The sequence below is a fragment of the Pithys albifrons genome, chromosome 14 (genome assembly GCF_047495875.1).
Source record: "Pithys albifrons albifrons isolate INPA30051 chromosome 14, PitAlb_v1, whole genome shotgun sequence".
In the NCBI taxonomy this organism is placed as follows: Eukaryota; Metazoa; Chordata; class Aves; order Passeriformes; family Thamnophilidae; genus Pithys; species Pithys albifrons.
In genome coordinates, this window is record NC_092471.1 from 18530857 (window position 1) to 18554646 (window position 23790).

General features: G+C 50.3%; 1 protein-coding gene across 3 annotated transcripts in view; it reads left to right on the plus strand.

Moving 5' to 3' along the window:
- LOC139678330 (vascular endothelial growth factor receptor kdr-like) overlaps window positions 1-23423 on the plus strand; it is a 137379-nt gene extending 113956 nt beyond the window's left edge. For 2 of the 3 annotated variants that reach the window (XM_071569065.1, XM_071569066.1), the window contains exons 25-30: window positions 3696-3795; window positions 4363-4468; window positions 6769-6893; window positions 7127-7205; window positions 9450-9544; window positions 17665-23423. In XM_071569065.1, coding sequence (XP_071425166.1) covers window positions 3696-3795; window positions 4363-4468; window positions 6769-6893; window positions 7127-7205; window positions 9450-9544; window positions 17665-17869 — 710 coding nt within the window. In that variant the 3' untranslated portion in view covers window positions 17870-23423. The remainder of the gene's footprint in view (window positions 1-3695; window positions 3796-4362; window positions 4469-6768; window positions 6894-7126; window positions 7206-9449; window positions 9545-17664) is intronic. The other variant, XR_011699014.1, reaches the window with a different exon arrangement.
- The last annotated feature ends 367 nt before the right edge of the window (window positions 23424-23790 follow it).

Here is a 23790-nt window from a genome sequence, read left to right on the forward strand (position 1 = left end):
CCTGCCAGGGCTGCCACCCGTGCCCAGCCTGTGCCCTCGGGATGACATCGCTTACAAACTCCTCTGTCAGGCAGTGGCACAGGTCCCAGAGCAGTCATTTCCCTGAGAGGCTTTTCATGCAGATCATCCAGGCATGCCTGTGGCTTGGCAGTGCTCACAGCTGCAGCTCCAATGATAAATATTTAATTAAGGATTTGTGTCACTGATTGAATTCTCTTCTATAAAAGTTTTACAGATCATTGAGAGCCAAGGGATGGAAGTTATTTGCGTTGCTACAGGGTATGTTTTGGCTCCCTATTAGAACTGCTGCTTTTTACTGGGTCCCACAGACTTAGCACCCTCTAAAAAAGGGAAAAGCACTGCTTAGAACACTGCAGTTTAGTTTGGTCATGATGCTTACAGAGGCAGAAGCTGAGGGAAGGAGGATAGGCTTCTTTCAGGAAGGCTGCATCCGTGTTGGGGATGCACAGGGAAATCAGGACTTGAGAGACTTAATTAGCACCTGAGGCTGAGCTTGCAACGAGCTTTAAATTATTCTTGTGAGGTCAGCACCCCTCGTGTCAGGTGGTGCCAGCAATGTGTAACACATCTTGAGATGGCTCACCTTGCAGAATGTTGGTGTCTCCTGGAATTTCCATGTGCACTGTTCAGAGAGTAATCAAAGATAATTATGTAAACAAGCAGTGCCTGCTCGTATAACATCAGCATCTGATTATCCTACTGAAATGAAGCCCAGATCAAAAGAGGGCTCCCATATCCTGTGCATGCCACATCTTTGAGCATTTTGGAAGAGATTTTCCCTAAGGAAAACATCATGTGGAGACCTTACACCATATGTTTCAGCCTACATTTCTCCCAGGCTGTCTCAGCATCCTAAATCAAGCTTATCACATAGTCCAGATGAGGTACAGCAGTGAGTGGAAGTGGAAAAGGGAGAGTTCCCTGCTTTTATGATCTGAGCTGCCTCCAGCTGGTAGGAGACCAGCACTGGTCAAAATATCAACTACCAAGAGATCCTGCAATCCAAAATTGTTCATAGAGTCATAGAATGTTGGGGGGTTGGAATGGGCCTTAGAAATCATCCAGTCCCAACCCCCACATCTCCTGCTAGACCAGGTTGCTCAAGGCCTTTTCCGACATCCACAACTTCCCTGGGTAACTTGTTCCAGTGTCAGCACCCTCACAGGGAAGAATTTCTTCCTAATATCTCACCTACATTTCCCCTCTTCCAGTTTGTACCCATTATTCCTTGTCATGTCACTATTAATCTTCTTTACCTTTTTTGTATTTGCTGTCACCAACATACTGAAGTTGATATGACCAGTGATGTAATCAGAGAGAGATAACCCAGCCTGTGAGACCCACTGGAGTTCTCCATCCCTCCTCACCCCATTCTCTCATGTTGCCCTCAATCAATGCATTTGCAGGATTAATTCTTATCAATAATTATTGAGCCAGGTCCAGCCACTGCCATCAGCAAACTGGAGGGTTTCTCCTGCATGTGGGAATGTGGCCACTCCTCAAGTTCTGACTCCATTCAGCTTCTCCCAGTGCTCCATTCAGCCCCTCCCAGTGGAAATCACGGCCATGATGGCACAACAATCACATAATGTGGCTGGAAATGAATGAAAAAGGGGTTGCAGCCCATCTCTTCCCTACAGAAGAGGAGTTTCTCCCCACTCCAGGTGCCTCAGGGGTTGTTGTGGTGTTGCCCAGGACACTGACAATGGAGAGCCAAGTAGGTCAGATGAGGCTCCTGCTCTTGAGAGGCTGTGCCCCTGTTAAATAAGCACTGGGCAGTCAGTCCCAGGGGTGTTCAGGAAGCCCCAGCACCTTGTCAGGGTCTGTAAAGACAAGACAAGCCTGCGGAGATGGAAAGACAAGCAAGTGAGAGTTGGGAGAGGTGCAGAGACAGCACTTTGGTAGCTGGGACATTGGGAAAATGTCACTACAGTTTCTATCCAGCTCTTTGTTCTGAGGGATCTTGTGAGGCAGTAGGAGCCTGTTTGGAGACCTTTGGCTGCTGGGGGATGCCATGCGAGCTGAACAGGAATTGCCAGGTTATTCTGACAGGCCAAAGGCAAAACAAGGAAGGAAAATCTGGATATAAACTACCAGAAACACTCCCAATCCTGTGACCTGGCCCTTGCACATCCTGGGAACTCAGATGTGCTGTGGCTGAGCCTTGGGTGCCACTGGAGCCTGTTTGCTGTGCTGAGGTGCCCTCCTAGGAAGCTGCCAGGACCTCAGCTCCCCGGAGCAGAGCTCGGCAGTGAACAGTCACATTCATGGAGCAGAATTCTGGAAGCAGGCACGTTTTGGCACCCTCTTAGCTGCTTTTATCCAAAAGATTTCTGCTGTGCTTGTTGTGCCCCCAAGTGCACAGCACATGATGGTGTTTCCAAATGGGGAAAAAACATTGCAGGAAATATGCAGGAATGTTATAGCCAGTAAATCATACCGAGATTCCTCGAGGGCTGGATACAGCTCCAGATTCCATTCAATCCCCTATTTTGAAAGTTGATTAAATTGTTTCCAAATTCATCATCCAGCCTTTTGGATGCCAAAATGTGCAAGATGGGTTGTGCTGCATGTGAAGCCTTTGCTGAGGAGGGAGGGAGGGAAGTTTACAGATCTTTCAGGTCTGTCCACAGTAGGCTCAGTTCTCTTTCAAACTTCAGTGTAGACTTCTCTGGAATTTTACCCATGAGGTCTGGGTTACTCAGATGCCAGAGCACTTTCCCAAAATATATATTTGTTCCCCTTATTTATGGAGCTCTTGAGATGTCATACAACAAAGAGCACAACCTCTGAAAAGCTCATTAGCACATTTGATGCATTGACACCAGTCCCTCCTCTGAAGGGAAACATCTACCCAGGCAAATGGTGACTTTTTGATTCATGTTGATGACTTTTGGCCAACTTTTATGCAGTAATACAATGCTACTGGTCCCTTCAGAGCACTCTGCCTCTCCAAAGCAGTAGCAGCTGCCATGAGCCGCCCTCCCAGGGACTCTGACACACACTGGCACTTGAGTGGCCCTGTAGAAGAGCAACACTGAACACACAGTCAGGAAAGAAAACAAGGCTAAAAGGCTGCCAGGTCATTTGCATGGTTGTTCTGCCTGTAGGGCTGGATAATACATGTACAACACTCTGCTGGTGACCCACAGTTCCACACCTGGGGCTGAACTGCAGGTTCTCAGGCCTTCTTTAGGGGCCAGGTGCCCACAGCTCCTCTAGATCAGCAAGGGCAGAGATTCCAAGGCAAGAAAGGGTGAGCAGGACTGACTGGCCCTATGTGTGTATGCTTTGTGCAGGAGATTAACAGGATAATAGTGTAGCCAACTGAATGAGCTGGAGCTTTTCCACAACTGATCAAGAAGTCATTTAAAGTCTCAAACTAATAAAAGGTAGGTCTCTTCTGACCTCTTTTACCTTGGAGAGGCCCTGACTACATCACAAATGCAGACCAGTCACTGTGATTGAAATGCCTAAAGAGACAGAGTCTGTAACATGCTTCCAAACAAACCATGAGGACAGTGGATAACTGCAGCTGCTTCTTTGCTTGAGCTTCTCTTCCTGTGAGGCTCTGGGTGACCCCACATGCTCAGCACAGACCACTGCTTTAGGTTTAGTTCCCTGGACTGGGAACCTGGGACTGTGCCACTCTGATGCTCCTCATTCCTCCCCAGGTGCCTCCCCATACCCTGGAGTGCAGATCGACGAGGATTTCTGCCGCCGGCTCAAGGAAGGCACTCGGATGAGATCTCCAGAGTACTCCACCCCAGAAGTGTAAGAGCTCCTGCTCTTGTGTTGAGATCTGTCATTTAAGTATTACAAAAGAGATTGTGTTTGGGTGAGGAGGGGGAAGGAGACCTCAGCTGTGTATGGTTTCAGTCAATGGTGTGGTTGTTCATACCATGGGTGTCCCTGTACCACAGAGTGATGCCAAGGACAGCCCAGGTCAGCCTGACCTCTGCCAACAAGATAAACAGATCCCTTCATGTCATCTGATCTTGGTGCAGGAGACCCCTGTGTCTGCCTTGACTTCTGATTCTGGGACAGAACCCCAGCAGCCACAACCATGAGTTGTTTCAACAGCATCAGCAGGGCCCAGCAGCCAGATTTTAAGCTGGGTGAAAACAAAAAGCCTTCAAGGTCAGCTGAGGCAGGAGAATGGAAGCAAAAAGCATCCCAAGTGGAAACTAGAATAGAATGTCAGCACACGGAGATCGGAGCCTGTCCTGATCCAAACCCACCCAAAGGCTGACCAAAACAAGCAGCACCAGCACGAGACAGTTTGGAAGCAAAGCCCATTTCCTTTCCTTTCCCTCTCTAACCCCTGGGGTTTTTCCATAGCTACCAGACAATGCTGGACTGTTGGCACGGAGTGCCCACGGAGAGGCCGACCTTCACTGAGCTCGTGGAGCGCCTGGGGGACCTCCTGCAGGCCAACGTGCAGCAGGTACAGCACCACAGCCCTGTGCCACAGGCATGGGGAGGGGGTCGCACACCTGTGTGTGGGCATGTGGGTGTGCACACCTGTGCATGGGCATGTCGGTGTGCAGACCTGTGTGTGGGCATGTGGGTGTGCACACCTGTGTGTGGGCATGTGGGTGGGCACACCTGTATGTAGGTGTGGGTATGTGGGTGTGCACACCTGTGTGTAGGTGGGGGTGTGTGTGCACACCTGTGTGTAGGTGTGGGTGTGTGCACACCTGTGTGTAGGTGTGGGTGTGTGCACACCTGTGTGTGGGCATGTCGGTGTGCAGACCTGTATGTAGGTGTGGGTATGTGAGTGTGCACACCTGTGTGCTGGTGTGTGAGTGTGCACACCTGTGTGTTGGTGTGTGGGTGTGCACACCTGTGGGTGGATGTGTAGGTGTGCACACCTGTGTGTTGGTGTGTAGGTGTGCACACCTGTGTGTGTGCATGTGGATTTGCACACCTGTGTGCTGGTGTGTGAGTGTGCACGCCTGTGTGTGGATGTGTAGGTGTGCACACTTGTGTGTAGGTGTGTGAGTGTGCACACCTGTGTGTTGGTGTGTGGGTGTGCACACCTGTGTGTAGGTGTGTGGGTGTGCACACCTGTGTGTTGGTGTGTGGGTGTGTACAGCTGTATATTGGTGTGTGGGTGTGCACACTTGTGTGTGTGGGTGTGCACACCTGTGTGTGGGTCTGTGAGTGTGCACACCTGTGTGTGTGGGTGTATGGGTGGGCACACCTGTGTGTGGGTCTGTGAGTGTGCACACCTGTGTGTGTGGGTGTGTGGGTGGGCACACCTGTGTGTGTGTGTGCACAGCTGTGTGTGGGCCTGTGTGTGTGCACACCCATGTGTTGGTGTGTGGGTGTGCACACCTGTGTGTTGGTGTGTAGGTGTGCACACCTGTGTGTGGGTCTGTGGGTGTGCCCCAGGTAAGGGCTGTTTGAGCACCACAAGCAGCTCTGCCTCCCAACAAAGGTCACCAGGGGAAGGCTCAGGGGTGAGCACAGACACGGTGACTGTTCAGGTGGGATTGTATCTCAGGACTCGATGTCTGTCCATCCAGAACAGCAGGAATGTGCACTCATTAGGAAAAGGCCCAGTTGCCCCTTGGAGGAACAACAGTGCTTTATCTCTCCATTTTAATTAGATTCCAGCACAACAAACCCTGGCTGGGTGCCACCAAACCACTCCATCACTGACCTCCTCAGCTGGGCAAGGCAGAGAAAATACAGTTTGTTACCAGTCAAATCAGAGCAGGATAATGAGAAATAAAACCACATCTTAAAATCATCTTCCTCCCACCTCCCTTCTTTCTGGGCTCAGCTTCACTCCTGATTTCCTCCACCTCCTGAACTTTCTCATTTTCCATGTTTACGTTCCCCAGTGCTCTCAGGAGCTTTACAGTTACAAAGTGTAAAGCTCAGAAAGTCAGTTATATCATCACTAATTTCATAATAGTTAAATCAGTCATTTTCTTCCTCAGTAAAAACAGCCAGAAATGTAATTGTCAGTTTGAGAAGAAACCAAACAGCTCCTTCCTGTTTGTAAACAGCTGGAGTGGAGCTGAGCTGAAGGAGCCCAGTCTGCAATGTGAAAAGCTTGGGAGTCTTATTCCAGAATCAAAATAAATTAAGGAGACCTAAAAATCACAATAAGGGAATAGGGCACTTAACTGCTTCTCAAAATTAAAACAAAAAATAAGCAAAGGCAAGATTGGACAAACAGTTTCAGGCCTTAGAGGCAGAGTCACTGCAGAGGTGACTGCAGGGGAGATGGCAGTGCAGGGATCCTTGGCAAGTGCAGCACCAATTCCTTGGAAGAACAAGGAATAAAACCCTTTCAGGCTCCCATTTAGGGACTGGCTCTTCCCAAGCTCCAACTCCTGAAGCTGAACAAACCCAAAAAGCCTGTGCATGGGCCAGATGCTTTTACCAATTCCAGACTATTAGAGGTGTGTCAGCCCCAGGGCTTTGTGACCTCCCTTCTCCATGGCTTAAACTTGGGTTTGGGTGTCCCTGAGAGCTGTTCTAACACAATGGCAGGATAGAGGGCAGCTTTCCTGAAGGGCACATCAGGTCCTACCCCTCCCTGAAGGTACAACAGCCTCACATCTGCAGTGTAAGATTGATGTGAAGAACACCTTAATCACTTTGAAGAAACATCCTAAAATTAAAATAAAGTCCAGTCCTTTCCCATTGTAAAGCTGTAGAATACAATAACCTCTTACAATGAGATGAACTTCACCAGCTTTATGTTCTTTTCTGCTATTACTTATCCAGGATGGTAAAGACTATATTCCACTGAACATCACCCTGTGTCCAGATGGAGAATCCAACCCCAAAACTTGCCCTGTGGAAGAAAACTCGAACCCCGGAGTGAACCCCTGGAGTGCACTGGAAACTGGGTGAGAAAAAAGAGCCAGGGCTGGGAGGGAGAGAAAGACTCCCTGGAGCTGGGCACTGTCTGGTGTCCTCTCTCAGCAGGGCTGGGTAAAAACTCTGACCTGTCAGGGGGTTGCTTATGAGTTACAAGAGGTGAGAAGAGAAAGCTGGCCCAGGACATAGAGCTGTCAGGGTGTGACTGAGCTGCCAACAGGAGCTCAGGTCTGTGCTCACCTCTCAACTCTCCTCCTTTCAGGAACAGCAGCAACAAGAGACCCCTGAGCGTGAAGACATTTGATGAGGTGCCAGTGGAAAAGGAGAAGGTGGTGCATGAGGTAAGTGAGGTGGCTGCATCCTTCCCCAGGTTCACAGAGCACTCCTCACTTCCCAGAGCTTTTGGGATCTGTTTGGTGGGAAAGGGCTTTAAATCAAGCAGAAGGTTTGGCCCTGGCACCTCTCACTTGGGTCTGTGTGACAACAAATAATTTAAAGAGAAACTCATGTTTGACTCCTCTGGCTTTGATCAGGCCAAGGACCTTTATATTACATATTTCCATATGTTTTCCACCATAAGAAAGTGGTGGCAGCTCATTAGAATGAGGTTCTTGGAAGGAAATGTGTGCAGCACACATCCTGGCTGGGACAGCCAATAACTTGGGGGGAGGGTGTTCAGTTCTGGGCAGACAAGACCAAGATTCAAGATCCTGCTCTTGATCACACAAAGGACTTTCACCCTGGATTTTCCCCACCCCAAGTGAACATATTTATCACTAGTTGATTGCCATTGCAGTGTGGGAGGGTATTACAGGATTTAATTTTCAGTCCAGGGGATTACAGAATGATGGTTCTCCCTCTTTCCTTCCTCTGAAACTACAGGTTAGAGGGGTTTTCTTTTCATTTTTCCTTCCTTATTTAAAAGAATCAGACCAGCTCCTGAATGGCTCAGGTAGTTCCCTCTTGGGCTCAGGGCTGCAGCCACAGCTTGTCCTGGACATATTTCATGTCCTTGACAAACCCATTTCTCATTTGTTCTCTGCCATTACTCCCTAACATTTTGCCAGCTGTAATTTCTATCTCTTTATCGGTGCATCTCAGGGATTAGAAGGCTCAGAAATTTCTCTGGCTCCTGCTTCTTTCCTCTTGCAGGATAAAAATCTGTTTCTCTGAATCACACAATGATATTTCCTCCATCAGTCCAGTAGCAGTAAGGGATTAGTGCTGCCAGCACGAGCATTACTTGACCAACTGCTCCCTGTTCATGGCATTTTAGAGCAAGTCCTTACATGAAGAGGGGAAAGTTTCAAAAAAAGGGTAATAGTACATCATCAGATCAGAAATAAATGTGATATTTCAAGGAGAGTCTTTTAAAGCCAAATTATGGTGTGATCTGCTCTTGGACAAGTAAGTGCACTTGGGTTGCTACAATTATCTTAAATATCACGCCATCAATACTCATGAGGTAATTATTGGACACAGTTGCCCAGGATCTCTCCCAGTGCTCCACCACACCTTCCTGCAATTGTGCCACTTATCTGCAGCCTCTGGGGGTGTTCTTTTAACAGAGAAGTGTAAGCAAAATGCAGAGCAGCCTGAGATAAACTGCTCCTGGACCTCGTGTTTCAAGGGGAAACAGCCAAGATAAAACCAGGGACCAGCTGAGTCTGCTGAGGCTTTGAGAGACCTCATTAGCTCAGGGTTTTACTTTATACTTTGGAAACCAGTTTCTAAACTGATCTTATTAACAACTGATACATGAGCAAAGTATTTCTAAAAAAGCTTTGCTTGTTATTTATTGTTTGCTGGGACTATGTTTTATATTCCAATTAGTTGGACTGGTAGATTAAAACTAACCAGAGTTTCTGTCTTGGACTTGATAAATGCACAGACATGCAACTGTCCAGCAACACAGAATATTTCAAAGGCAAAGGAACTCCCCAGAACACTTAATATGTTTTAATTACTTGATGTCTGAGAACTTGTATAACAATTAGCACAATAACAGCTTGATCTTGGTTGCAGCCTCAAGGCTCAGCTTCCAGTGCAGCAGAATCACAACCTCCCCTTTGACAGGGATTGAGGCAGTTTGGTTGGATGGCTCACAAAAAATCCATAACCAAAGGCCATGGCTCTACATCTTTGCAAAGCACTTGGATTTACAGAATGCTTCTGAACTTCCTCTTCCTTCGGATTTCAGAATTTCTAAGAGTGTATTTCTGGGAGGTATTTAGGGAGCTTTTCCTGGAGAAACCCAGCCAGAGTTACTGGATATATTCCCCATGAGTTCAGTCTGTTCATGTGTCTGTCCTACATGGCACCCATATGCTTGATATCAATTTCAAATTGGAAAATGTCACATTATTTTCTGATATGTTCATTTTAAGAGTGCTCTTTTGAAATACAAATCAAAAACTTCAGCATCCCAAGACCAAGGGAAAAGTTCTCAGGGCTCCAGAGCAGCATCACAGGAACAGTTGGATAAAAATTGATAAGAGCATACTGTGAAGGCCTGGCAGCTCCTGCAGCAGGCCCAGGGCACAGGTACCACTCTAGCCCTGATGTTGCTTCCTTGTGCCCCTCAGGAGTCTGACAGTGGGATGGTGCTGACCTCAGAGGAGATGAAGAGCCCCAAGAGGTTGGAGATCCGCTCCTGGCCCTATGGCATCATGGCTCTGGCGTGAGTACTGGGGCACTTCCCTTGGGGCCTCTTTTCCACCCAGCAAAAGGCTTCTGAAATGGGCACTTTGGTTTCTGGTTCCCAGGGGGGATCTGCCAGATAAGCCAAACAAGCTAGAAAGAGCTGCAGCTCTGAATCTCAGCCCTACCACCCCACCCATGGCTAATGTGTTTGGAGATGGAGGGCAGAGTTTTCAGCTGAGAATGCACACATCTACCTCAGCTGCCTCTGCAGGGACTCCCCAGTGCTCTCCTGCTCTGGTGGAAGACCTTGAACTATTCATCCAAAAAGTCACATTCATAATTCTACCAGTGTGTATATTTAACTTAGACATGCAGAAGGACTGGGAACTTTGAACTGGTGGGCTGGGAGTAAAGTTAAAAGGTGTTTGCACAGTGAAGAGTAGATGAGCACTGCAAAGCAACTACATTTTCCAGATTGCCACATTTACTTTAGCAGTGAAGACAGTCCTGCAGAGAACTCCCTTAATCCAACACCTCCAAGATCCCCTGGGTTGTGTTTTCAGACCTGGTTTACCAACAGAGGATATGACAGTGTTTGCTCCGTGTCTATCCCTTCGTAGTAGAAATCACAGAAGAATAAAAGCAGGTATTTACCTTTTGGTTCCAGCTCTTTGCATTTCAGTAACAATCCCACAGCAGAGAGGTGACCTGGCAGTGCCTTCTCCCCCTTCCTGGCATCACTCACCCATTTTACTGATTCAGATGTCAACAGATACAGCTTCAAAGAACAGCTACCCAAAATATTAAAAAAATTATTCTGTAGCAAAGAATTCCATGTCTATTCAGTTAATGGAGTTAATTAGACTTTTACTGATTTTTTCCTAGAGTTTCCTCTGGAATCTGTTGATGAGATCTGGATTAGTTTCCTCTGTCTTAAACCTTTCCCACCAGGGCAGTTCCTTGTTCCACACCAAGCCATCACTTTTCCACATTAAAGAGCAATGAGAGATGAGAAATTCTGGATATTATGGAGTAGTTCCCATGAGAGTGCATGGGCAGGGCATGACTGTTTTGGAGAGGGTGACTCCCTTACTCAGAGCAGATGGCAGGACCCTGCCTTGTGTCTTCAGGCCTTAAACCCATCAATTCCTGGATGTTTGGAGGCAGGAGAGGAGGAAAAGGGAGAAGGTTACATAAGGAATTGTAGCCAACACTAACAAGGAGCATTCAGATGCCAGTGTGAGTCCAGGAATGAAGCTGTTCAGCAGGATTTCCCCTGGCCCAGCAGCCCCAGGGCTGGACCTGTTGGGATTAGCAGAGATCCAGAGCTGGCTCTGTGTTCTGGGCTGTGCAGAGGAGTCCTGCATTGCTAAGGTGAACAAATGGCAGCAGCTCAGAAAAAGGGTCTCCAGTGCCAGGAGCTGCATTCAGGGTGCTTTACCTGGGCTGATGGACCTCCTGTTTCTGCATGAGGTCATGTTGACTCAAATCCAACAGACACAAACAGCCTTCTGGGAGGGTTTATCCTTCCCAACATTCCTGTAAATCTCCTCTGACTGCTGCTTCCCTACTGCCCTTCTCCCACGTGGCTGATGAGTTGGCCAAGGCAGGTTCTGTCCCTGCCCCTTCCAGGCTTTCTGCTGAAAATCAGAAAAATCAACCCCCAGGCAGATGTGGGAACACCAGGATTCCACAGCAGCCTGTCCTGCAGAGATTCCCAGGCAAACCTGAGCTGTTCTCAGCCCACAGGCAGTGAGTGGTCAGAGCCATGGCCCATGAAGTCAGTGCCTCCCTGCCTGACCCCTGCCCATGTTCTCCTCATTCCAGCTCACACTTCCACAGGGATTCCATCCAGCAGGAGATTATCTGAGCCCTTCTGTGCCAGCCAGGCCCTGGGAGAGCATCCCAAGGGAGCTGCTGGGAGAGCAAACCCTGCAGCCAGCTGAGCCTGTTGTCCCCTCACTCCCAGGCCCTGATTCCCGTGGGATGGATGGACAGAGGTGTGGTTTTTCTTGGCCGAGTGTTTGAGGTCCAGCTGAGAAAGCAATTTCATCAGCTTCTTTTCCTCTGTTTTTCACTCCTGCAGACCATCACTGGCACAAGGCAGAGTTTTAACAGAGTGCAGAGCACCCCAGTGCCCCCTCCTTTGAGGACATGACACCCCTGGGTGCTCCTGCACTGAGAACTTGGAAAACAAGCCACCAAAGCATTAGAATGGGCTGGAGAGGTCAGAAGGGATGTGGGTTTAACAGGGGGGATAAAGTCACCCTTGTTAATTGTGTATCTCTCTCTATCAAAAACATTTACCCTGGATCCTTTTCAAAGTCTTTCTTTTCTAAGACAAAACTGTTCAAAGGCTTAGTATGTTTTCTAAACCAGGGTGGCTGCATTTATTATTTTTGCCAAAATTTTGCTGTTTATTTATCCTGCATTCATTCCTCTGTGGAGTTTCAGACTTGTCAACAGCACACACCATGCAGTGTCAGTGTCAAGAGTTTATTGAGGGTGAATCTGATCCTCTGGGCCTGGCACCACTGTTAGAGAGCAGAGTAACCATTTCTGAGCTGGAGCAGAAAGTCAGAGCAGCAGCTGCAGTGAGAGACAAAGCCTGGCTGGGACAAAGGGCAGCCCAGTGGACACAGAGGGACTTGATGATGGGATGGCTGTGGTGCCAGGTTTATCCCACAATATTAACAGGCTGCTGCCAAGCACTGCTTTGAAATTCTCCCAGAGTCTCTATAACCACGTTGATGTTTAAACATATCAAAGGTTTGACACCTGCCCAGCTGTGCCCCTCCCTGCCCTCTCCCTCGCAGCCCAGCTCCTTCAGCTGCTCTGGCACCACTGAGGTGGTTCTGCCCCAGCCCCACCACACCAGTGGGCAGGGGCTCAGAGATCCACTCTGGGTGCACATCCAGACCCAGCACTGCCTCTGCCAAAGCCAAACTGGGCCTGGGGCAAGTCAGTAATGTGGAAACAGTTGGGCTTTGCTCTGGAGCATCAGGCACTCGTGTCCAAACACAAGGTGCCCAACAAACATCAGCCTGCCTTGGGCTGGGATCCCTTTGACTTTCAGGGAAATGAGGCAGGGCCCAGGTTTGCCCCATGGTAAAATGTAGTTTCAGAAGACTTTTCTTCTGTAATGAGAATGTTGAGATAATAAATACCCTTCCTGTTGTGTCCTGCCCCTTGCACTGTGACCTGACCTGAGCTCTCCAAAACACAACTTTCATAACTCAGGATTATTTAAGCCACTTTGTCCCCCCAGGACTGTGCTTACAGAAGCAAGGACTTAAAGGAGGACTGTGCAAGGCTGTGGTCCCCAGCCTGGCTCTGACTGTGGTGCTTTCCATCTTCCTGCCTTTGGGGTGCTGCAGTGAGCCCCAGGGACAGCTGAGCAGCCTGGCCACACCTGGGAGGGGACACAGACTCAGGGAGTGGGTGGCTTTACCCTGTTACCTCTCCTTTGTGTTTGTAAGTGTTGAAAACAATGAATTCCTGCTGCCAGCCTCTGGAATTGTCTGTGCCAGCACGCTCCTGATACCCTGGTATTGCCAGAGGGGAGCCCAGGATGAAACCCTTACTGCACAACACTCAGGCTACACTGCATTAAAGCAAACTGTGAATCAGTCATTTATTTCTCTAATTGCAGAAAAATTAAAACTAAAAAACAGTCACTCTGTGCCTCATTGAGCACCTCTGAAAGCTCCTGAAAGCCCTGAAGCTCCTACATGTTATTAAGAGATGTGGGCATGACACAAGCAGATCTACTTGGATACAGTCAGCCCAAATTCTCATCTCCCTCTAAACACACAGCCAGGATTGCTACATGGACACAAAAGGCTTTTCCTACTGATATTTGGACTTCTCATTGCAAAGCAGAAGGAGCTGCTGCACAGCCCTGCAGTGAGTGCTGCACTGGTGCTTGAGGCTCTCCCTGCACAGGGGATTATCTTGCAGTCATCTCTCTTTCTCCAGGCTCCTCTTCAAGTCATTGACCCCAAAATTTAGACTAATAGAAACTGGTTCCCTCTCACATAAAATAAACAGCTCCAGTAATGATTTCCCAGCTCTTTGATGCTTTCAGTATTTTTCTACCTCTAACCAAAATCTGGTTCACACAGTAGGAAGGAAAAGACTCAGTAGGTCATTTAGACCTTCTGGCTATTGCAGGATTATCCTCTGTGGTGTCTTCCAAACCACTTTGGCACCTTCAGAAAACTTCACAAAAGTTTGTGAGACATTACTTAACATTGAGGCTAACTTTTCCTCCTTCTAATCCCTGGTATTTTCAGCTTCATCTGAAGCAGGAACTCTGACAGAGCCCAGGAAAAGGGGAGCTGTTAATGGCTCTAATAGCACTGCAGTGCCCTTGCCCAGGCTCCCACCTGGGCATGACCCCCTGGCACACACACAGCCACCCCACACATGGGTGCTCCAGCCCAGAGCCCACCCTGTGTGCAGCCTGGCAGGGGCTCAGCCCTCAGCTCTGCCTTCACACCCTTGGCTTCCTCCTCTTCCTCCTCTAGTTCTCCACCTGGTAGAGCCAGGATGGCAGCAGAGCCAGGATGGCAGCAGGGTCAGCATGGCAGCAGGGTCGGGATGGCAGCAGAGCAGGGATGGCAGCAGGGTCAGCATGACAACAGGGTCAGCATGGCAGCAGGGTCAGCGTGGCAGCAGGGTCAGCATGGCAGCAGGGTCAGCGTGGCAGCAGAGCAGGGATGACAACAGGGTCAGCATGGCAGCAGGGTCAGCGTGGCAGCAGAGCCAGGATGGCAGCAGAGCAGGGATGGCAGCAGGGTCAGCATGGCAGCAGAGCCAGGATGGCAGCAGGGTCAGCGTGGCAGCAGGGTCAGCGTGGCAGCAGGGTCAGCGTGGCAGCAGAGCCAGGATGGCAGCAGAGCAGGGATGGCAGCAGGGTCAGCATGGCAGCAGGGTCAGCGTGGCAGCAGAGCCAGGATGGCAGCAGAGCAGGGATGGCAGCAGGGTCAGCATGGCAGCAGAGCCAGGATGGCAGCAGGGTCAGCGTGGCAGCAGGGTCAGCGTGGCAGCAGAGCCAGGATGGCAGCAGAGCAGGGATGGCAGCAGGGTCAGGATGGCAGCAGGGTCAGCATGACAGCAGAGCCAGGATGGCAGCAGGGTCAGGGCACCTGGGCACACATCCTGGATTGCTGCAGGGATTTCCATGTCATTCTTAGGGATTTGCTGACACTGTTCTGCATTCCCTTAGTTTGCAGTGTTGGTTCCCCCAGTGCTGTCAGCACTTCTATGCTCCCCCCAAACTTCCTTGGCTTGGAGGAACCTCTCTGACAGAGGAGCCAGTGCTGTGCCTTGGCAGCCCCAGGGCAGCCCATGAACCAAGGCTGGGGCAGCTCAGCACACCCTGCCAGACCTGCCCCCACCCCGAGCCTCCCCAGGGCTGTGCCCAGGGTGACAGAGGGTCCTTTGGGTCACCAGCTGTCTTTGGGGCAGGGAGTGACTGTGTCAGACTCTCAGCTGTCCCTCTGCCCTGCCCCAAATCTGCAGCACAAACAATTCTCAGGGTGGGCACTGTGTGACACAGGAGGGGCAGTGGCAGCTCCAGCTCCCTGCCCTGGTATTCCACACCTGATCCTCAGGACTGTGCCAGGGTGGGACAGCCAGGAGGGCTAGGCTGGGCAGCCCCAGCTCTGAGCAGGTTCCTCAGGACTGAGCAGCCCTTGGGTCACCTCCCACACTGCAGCACTGGGCAGTCAGAGGCAAAGGCAGTGGGGAAGCACCTTTTGGGCAGGGCAGTGCCAGCCCAGGAGCAGTGCTGAGCCACATGATGTCCAGCTCAGCTTTTCATGACACTGTTTCCTCACACAACCATTACTGACTTCTGTAGCTGCATAACTGTGTGATTAATCAAATCAGACCACTCAGAATGGTTTATTGGTGGGGTTCAGGAGGGTTTCTTTGTCTTACAGGGCAGTAGCACTGGCACTGCCCATGCTGGGGGCATGGCTGGGCTCTGGTGTGCTGGGGCAGTTTCTGTGGAGTCAATGAGCTCTCTCAGACAGGTGGCAAAGGACAAAGGCACCTGCAGTCCCACTGCCCACACAGAGCCCAGCAAATGCCCATGTGCTGCAGGGCAGGGCACACAGGAGTGGCAGCAACAGGGGCAGTGAAGGGGGAAATGCAAAGCCCTTGGACAGCCTTAAGTGGGAAATGCAGTTAATGAAAGGGAGAGTTTTGAAAACTAATTGCATTTTGGTCTGCAAAGGCCAAAACCTGCTTCTGGCCTAACTCAGCAGCTTCCTGCCTTTGGAGAAGATACTGGATGGCAGCACTTGGAGCTCTCCAAAGCCCAGCCTGAATCCAGGGATAGGCTCTTCCCAGATATCCAGGCTCCTGACCTACAGGGGCAGAAACCCACCCAGGACTTGCTAGGAGTCTACAGGGAGCTGAAAGTTTCCCCTTGTGTGGCCAAACCAAACCCTAATACCTTTTCTTTGTCTCCAGCACCCTGAGATGTGCAGGCCAGGGCCAAGTTCAGCAGATATTGTCAAGCTTCCCTCAGTCTCCACTGACAACTTTAATACCTGGCAAATTGGAAGCCCCAGGAAACTGTCTGACATGAGTCACTAGAACTGAGCAACAGAAAGAGAGTTACATAAATAAGCAGTGAGGCAAAGTTGAGTTTCCACTGCTCAGGCCAGGGGAGAGTTTATCCCCAGAGCAGCTGTGTGTGTATAGGAGGAGAAGCTGCCAGATGTACAGGATACATAAAGAAGTTTCCACTCACATTTTTCGCTGGACCAAGAGGAAAAAGCTTAGATTGGGAAAGCAGAATGTGCTACATTTTTGTTGGAGTTCTCTTTATTTTAGACTTTCTCTTTGCCACTCCACAGGTTGGGTTTCAGTGCCTTGTGCAGGTCTGAAGGCACAGGAACTGCAGCTTTGCTCTCCAGTCTCTGTCTCTGCACTGCCCAGAGCCCAAACTCGTGCCAGCCATGCCATGCATGTGGGCTGCCTCTCGCCCCTGGGGTCATCCCTGGAGACAGAGCTGGAGCTGCAAACATGCCAAAGAAGTGTCATGGATTCTACAATTATTTGATGGACTGTTGGTTGTTCAGATTTGGTTTAGGGTCATTAAAATGCAGCTCTATGCTGCTTTAAACACCAAGTGCTTGGGCACTGCCTGATTTTCAGTCCTCCCAGGCACATTCCTGTCCCTTTGAATTGGAACAGGAGTAGGGCTCTGGTGGGTCTATGGCTGAGGCTCCATACAAAGAGCTGCACCTTAAAGGGCCCTGAGTGAAGTGCAGGAGCTCAAAAGCCATTCTGACATGAGAACCAGCCCTAAGTCACCTGAGCCTCCACCAATTAACTGATCAGAGGGAAAAATCCAAGATAAACAGAACATTATTTGAAGCCAGCCTGTGACAGCAAGTACCTTTTTCCTTCCTCACAACACTTGCTGTTCCTTAATGGCACCTTGTGATACAAATCCTCTCCAGGGTTCTCCTGCTTTTAACACTGAGGTGGCTCCCTGTGCTGGAAGTGGCTTCTCTCCATCCCCTGGCGTCAGGGTGGGCAGCAGGAGAGCGGCTGCTCCCCCAACAGCAGCAGCCATGGAGCAGCAGCTGGAGCTCTGCAAAGTGCTGCCCTTCACCAGGGCTTGTAAAGGGCTGGGGAATGGCAGAGACTTTGCCCTGCAAGAAGTGTGTTCAACACACACCCCTCCTTCAGTATCATTTTAAATTACAGTCTGTCAGAGACTACTCGGTATTTCATCCTTTATTATACTTCAGGAAAAGACATCTCCTTCAGTCCTGCTGTCAGAAAAGTCAAATTTTTACTGACCTGTGTCAGAACAATGAGGGAGAATATTGTTGTATATATAGAGCAGTTGCCTTTACAACTAAGAGAAGTGAAATGTGGTGAGAGAGAAAGACAGGGCAACAGCTCCTGGATTTACTCCTAAATCCACTTTTAAAACACTGAGTTATTCAAAATACCTAATGCAGTTCCCTTATCCAATGAGTAAAATGTCTCTGTCTTGCAGGGTGCTGGAAAGAGAACTTGAGATGCTTTAGATGTTTACCCTTTAACCCCCCATTCTGACCATTACCTGCAGAGAGAGGCCAAGCCTCAGGGGACAGAGTGGGACATTTCATGGTTTGTTCCCCACAGGAGGAGAGCTGTCAGCAGGAGCAAGGAGTCCATCCTCTCTGACCACGAGGCTGTCAGGTACCAGCCCGCAGTGCAGGTGGAAGAGGACACCATGGACTTCCCACTGGAAGACTCGGTCCTGCTGCCCATGGATCCCACCCTGGAATGCCACAGCCCACCCCCAGACTACAACTCTGTCATCCACTACTCAGCCCCTCCAGTGTAACCAGCTCCCCCCAGGCTGCACCTCCAGCCCTGCTGGATCCTCTCCTGTCTCCAGGCCTGGAGGAAGTGGAAGGGAAATCTCCCAGGACAACGGTTCTGATGTGACCAGGAACATCTGAAGAGCATCTCCTCTGTTATCTTTAAAGGCCTCTTGCAACCTCTGCAGTAAATGAACACTGGGAATGGTAGGGAGGAGCTGCTGCCCCTCCCTGCTCCTGCCGGGGCTGCTCACTGGATTTGCAGATCCACAGGTTCCCTCCTTCCCATTTTGCTCCGTAAGAGCCATGCCAAGCCAGTTGTGCTCACAGGATCCAGGCTGCTGGCCCAGGGATTGGTTAGCCCAAAGGTGACAGAGCTCAGCTGAGACCAACAGCCAAACACACCAGTGGGTTTGGGAAAAAGCCACTCTTAACTTGGGATCTCACCCCCTGGAAATATTTCTGAAATGTTTGGAAACCCAAGATATTGTTCCAGTTCGAACTGAATCATTTCCACTGCCCGCAGGACATGCTCCTAAAAGTGGTGTGGCCCAGAGGAAGCTGATGGTACTCCTGTACCAGGAGGCATCTTTGGAGCACCAGGGCACACAGAGGGGGAGAGATCTGCCTCCCTGGGCTTGCTCCTTGCCCAAACAGCAGCTGCTGTGGCATGAATGCCATAGGGAGCTGTGCTGGAGGTGCAGCTCTAATGATTGCAAGGCAAGTCCCTGCCTTAAATATGGCCCTGCTCAAGCTGCAGCAGAATTTCCCAGCTCATGTGTCAGTGTGAATGTGCCCCAAACACTCCCTGGGAGCAAGAGAGTCCCCCCCCAACACACCTCCTGAGAGGCAGGGCAGCAGCATCTCCGTGGTCCTTTCTGCACACAGGACAGTTGCTAAAAAGCAATGAAAAACCACCATTTCCTTTGGATTCTGTGGCACATGCCCCCAGTTTGCTCCTGGGAGTATGAGCCCCTGCTGAGCTGCAAGCCTGTGTGGCACACCTTTACCCCTGAGTGTCCTGCCAAGGTAGAGAGTGGTATGACATTCAGTGCCCTCTGCAGCCCAGCCCTGCCTGGGGTCATGGTAATCCAAAGCTTTGGCTGCACCAGGACTGGAAGGATCCCAAATCCTCACATGTGAGGAATTCATGGTGTGTCTGCCCCTGCCCCAGAGCTGCCTGTGGCAGGGGCTGTTGGTCTGCAGGTGGCACAGGCACCCTGTGCATGCCACACCAGCTCCAAACCCAGCAAACAATCCTTATCATTTCATGTGCTCTGTAACCAGCAGAGCTGACTTTGAAAACTCAGGAAGGAAGAAGTCTTCAGGTTGCAAGTAGGAAAACCAAGGATGAGGAGGATGTCCATTGGCAGTCAGGGCTGTGACCCCTGGGCTCCAAACCTGGGCTGGAAGTGGCTCCTTGTGCAGTTCCTCTGAGGTCTGCACAGCCCTCCCCTTTTCTTCCTTGATTTGACTTCTTCAGCAAAAGACTTTTTTTTTTCATGAGTCAAACTAGAGAGGGGAAAATCCAACCCCAAAACCATTGTATTACCTTGGCCAAGACAGCTGAACCCCCTGGCAGCAGCCAAGGAGCCGAGCTGGAGGAATCCCAAACAAGCCTCAGGTATCAGCAAAGGGGAACACAAGTCTCCAAACCACACCCCACAGTAACTGTGAACACTCAAGCCCCTGAAGGGGCTCTGAGGACCTGCTCTGCTCCTCCTCCTGGGCTAGGGAGTGGCTGTGTTGAGGCATCCCTGCAGCCCCAGGAGACCCCTGCTCACAGTGCCCCTCCAGACAGGGTGGGTTCTGGTTGCTTTGTGGTCATTTTGCACTGCTTTGTATTTCAGTACCTGTGTATTAAGTAGAGCTGGTCATAGAAGAGAAGAAACTACTGGGAAATAATTCATCTAGTGAGCCCCAGAAAGCTCATTGGATTGGTTTTTCATGATACACTAATTATCTATAGCTCTGATCAAGTAATCAATCACTTCTCGTGGAAATAACTTATTTGTGAGGTGAAAGCAAAAGAAGGTGCAGTTTGTGTGGCTGTGCTGTCAGTGACATCAGAGGGAGGTGTTAGTTCTGCACCTTCAGCTGCAGGGTGAGAAAACAGCAGTGGTTAATACCCTTCATTTAGCAACTTTAAACTAAGTCCATGTAGGGCAAAGCCCTGCAGGTGTGCCCTGGGCTGGGCTGAAGGTTGGCAAACACTGCTGGCAGGACTGAGTGTCACCTGCCCACCCTGAGGGATGCACTGGGGGTTCTGAGGAACCCTCTGAGCTCAGGGCTTTGGAGCCAGGGCCCTTTGTGGCTCTGGGAACACACAGCAGCCCCTCTGCATGGCCTGGGGGTGGCAAAGAGCTCTGTGCAGTCCCAACAGGGCTCTGTGCAGCCCCAACAGGGCTCTGTGCAGCCCCAACAGGGCTCTGTGCAGCCCTAACAGGGCTCTGTGCGGCCCCAACAGGGCTCTGTGCAGCCCCAACAGGGCTCTGTGCAGCCCCAACAGGACTCTGTGCAATTCCAACAGGGCTCTGTGCAGCCCCAACAGGGCTCTGTGCAGCCCCAACAGGGCTCTGTGCAGCCCAACAGGGCTCTGTGCAGCCCCAACAGAGCTCTGTGCAGCCCCAACAGGGCTCTGTGCAGTCCCAACAGGGCTCTGTGCAGCCCCAACAGGGCTCTGTGCAGCCCCAACAGAGCTCTGTGCAGCCCCAACAGGGCTCTGTGCAGCCCTAACATGGCCCTGTGCAGCCCAACAGGGCTCTGTGCAGCCCTAACAGGGCTCTGTGCAAACCCAACAGGGTTTAGTGCAAACCCAACAGGGCTCTGTGCAGCCCCAACAGGGCTCTGTGCAAACCCAACAGGGCTCTGTGCAGCCCCAACAGGGCTCTGTGCAGCCCCAACAGGGCTCTGTGCAAACCCAACAGGGTTTAGTGCAAACCCAACAGGGCTCTGTGCAGCCCCAAACACGGAGGGCTCCTCTGCAGGGGCACAATCAAGAACAACCCAGGCTCACTTCCACTGGAGAGCCTCAGCAGAGGAGGGACTGACCCGTGGGCAGCTGTTTCCAGCCTTTATTTTGAGTGGAAGATTTTATTTTTAGTCCTTATAGTAAATGTAACAAGCAAAAGTATTGCCTGAAAAGTATTATTGAACATATGTCTTCTATTTTATATACTAATATTTTGTTTGTCCTTTTCTCTCCTCCCTTAATTTAATTATTGTTCTTTTCTTACAGCATGTATATAGTGTACCCAGTAGCAACAAATATAGTGATTCATTTATAAGGTAAAATTTGTAACATTTTAGTCCAAATAGAAGGAGATACCCAGACATAACATAACTACTACTAAACATTTCACTAATGCTTGCAGGCCAGGCTCCAGTTTACAGTGCCCCACCAGTGCCAGTCCAGAGCAGTTCTCTTGTCTGGGAGTGTCTCTGTCTCCCTCTTACTCTCCACATTATTTAATTGCAGCTGGGAAACAGCGATCTGGAGGAATGTGGCAGATATCTCTCATTCCTGAAGTGTCACCAGGTAGCTCCTGTTAGAGGGGAGGAGTTTCCAGTGCCTCAGTTTTAAATCAAGGCCAGAGGGCCAGAAGGGGCAAATTGTTTAAATGATGTGATGTGCGTTGTATTTTCAGATTCTCAGGGATTCTTGCTCTGCTCCTGTCTGCCTCCTCCTGTCTCTGAGCTCGGTGGTGTCTGCAGGAACAGGTTCCTGTTTCCTGATGCTGCTCCCTCCTGGGGCTGTGCCCTTGTGGCCCCAGAGAACGTGAGCAGAGCAGCTCAGAGCTCCCCACCCACTGGGTTGTCTTGTCTCCAACAATCACCTGCCACTTGGCTGTCCAAGAAGTGCCTTCCCCTGCCTGTTGTTGTTCAGCCTGGGCTTTGGAACACTCTGGTTTCCTCTCCCCTTTTCATCTCCTTGCTATTTGCTCTCCCAGTCCCTTTGGATTGCTTTGCTCTGCCTTTGCAGTGAGCTCAGGTGTAGGATGATTTCACTCTGTTATTTCCTGTGCTTGCAGAGGCTGAACTAGATAATCTAAAGTAAGCTTTTTCACATTAATTTTTTTTCAATATATAGCCAAGGAAAGCTAGTTTATATTGGCTTGTCTGGAAGCCTCTGTGTGTCCTTCCCTGAATGGGAGAAGCTTTTTTTATCTACTGATTTTTCAATGTTGATGTCTGGAGCAAAATGAAGGTTGGTGAAGGATGTGAATCTGATCATTCTGAGTCATTTCCCCAGACAATGAGGTTTCTGAGGGTTCTTCCAAGTTACCCCCACAAGAAGGGGATCCTAACCAGGATGCACCTGCTTGGGGTATCAAGGAAGGGCAGATAAAAGCCCAAAGTCTATGTAGTCATCTCAAAGGAACCCACTGAGGGCTGAAGGTGAACACAATTAGGCCTGAACTGTTCTGCTGAAGGTCCCACCAATACCAGCCCTGCTCCTGGTGCCCTGCTTGGCAGAGGCCAAGGCTTTCCCAGTGTCCAGGCACTTCTGTCCCTGCATTTCCTCCCACACACTGCAGGAGTGGCAGTGCTCATGTGAGCCTGAAGTGGCCAGTGAAGTTCCTGACTGAGCTCCTCAGGGATCCTGCACCAGATTGTGGTCCTGTCTCACCCTCCACGTGGGCTGTGGGCTGGGTCCTGTCTCACCCTTTAGGTGGGCTGTGGGCTGGGTCCTGTCTCACCCTCCAGGTGGGCTGTGGGCTGTGGGCTGGGTCCTGTCTCACCCTCCAGGTGGGATGTGGGCTGTGGGCTGGGATCCGTCTCCCTGTGTCCCAGCAGCGCCCACTGCACAGCCCCAGAGCTGGTTGCAGGGGGCAGCATTCCCAAGGAGCTGCAGAAGGGATGAGGCATGGCTGGGCTTTCCTGGGTTAGCTGGGATCATGTCACACCCAGAGAGCACCTGGGCTTTGTTCTGACCACTCAGAGAGCAGCACTGACTCTCCTGTCCCTCCCTGCAGTGCGATGGCCAAGCCCTGGGATCCCCTTCCTGGGTTTATGGTACATCACAAAAGGCCAGAAAGGACTGTGCCCAAGGCAGGACAGCAGCCCCACCTCACACAAGGGCAGTGCAGGAGTTTGGTGTCTGACCCTCCCAACAATCAGCCACTGCACAGGTGTTGGCCCAAGCACTGGTTGGTTGGTTTGACATTTGATGTTTCCACATTTTGTTTGGAATCTTGCTGGGTTGGGCCATGTGGGATATGAGATGATGCCACAAGGTGGTTGCAGGGAGAGCAGTGTGGGGTGCTCTGAGCAGTGTTCTGCTCTCCCACCTAATCCTCCTGTGTCACAAGAGCTGACACATCCCTGTTCCTCAGTTTACTTTTCCTTGGACCTTGAGTTGTCAAAGCAGCTGAAGAAAACTGGGAAAAGCCATAACTTGGGACTTAGGGAAATAAAGCAAGCCCTGTGGAACCCTCCAAACACCCAGGCATGTTTGTCTGCCATGTTCCTGTCTGTCTGAAGAATGTATGCACTGAAAACAAGGCTTTCTTATGTAGTCAAAACTTGTACTGTATCTATTAACCAAAAAAATAAAAAATATTCTATATTTATACAGCCCAGGGCTCCTTTGTGTCATCTCTTGGTTTGAAGAGCATTGTCCTTGAAGCAGGAGACAAATAAATAATGCAACAGTTTGGAGAGGTTTTTCCAAGGCATAGAGCTCCTGAATTTCTGCAGGGGCTGCAGAGCCAGGACAGAGCCTGGCACTGTCCCTGCTCAGAGGGAGCTGAGCCCTCCCTGAGAGACCCCACAGACCTCAGGAAATGATGGGCAATTTGCTGCAGAAATGCACCAATGCTGTGCCAAGGACAGGCCAGGAAATACAGACACTGCTGTCCTGGTACTTGGGAAATAATTATCTAAATGGGGCTGAGAGGGAAAATGGACTCAGAATCCTGCATTCCAAAGATGTCCCACCAAG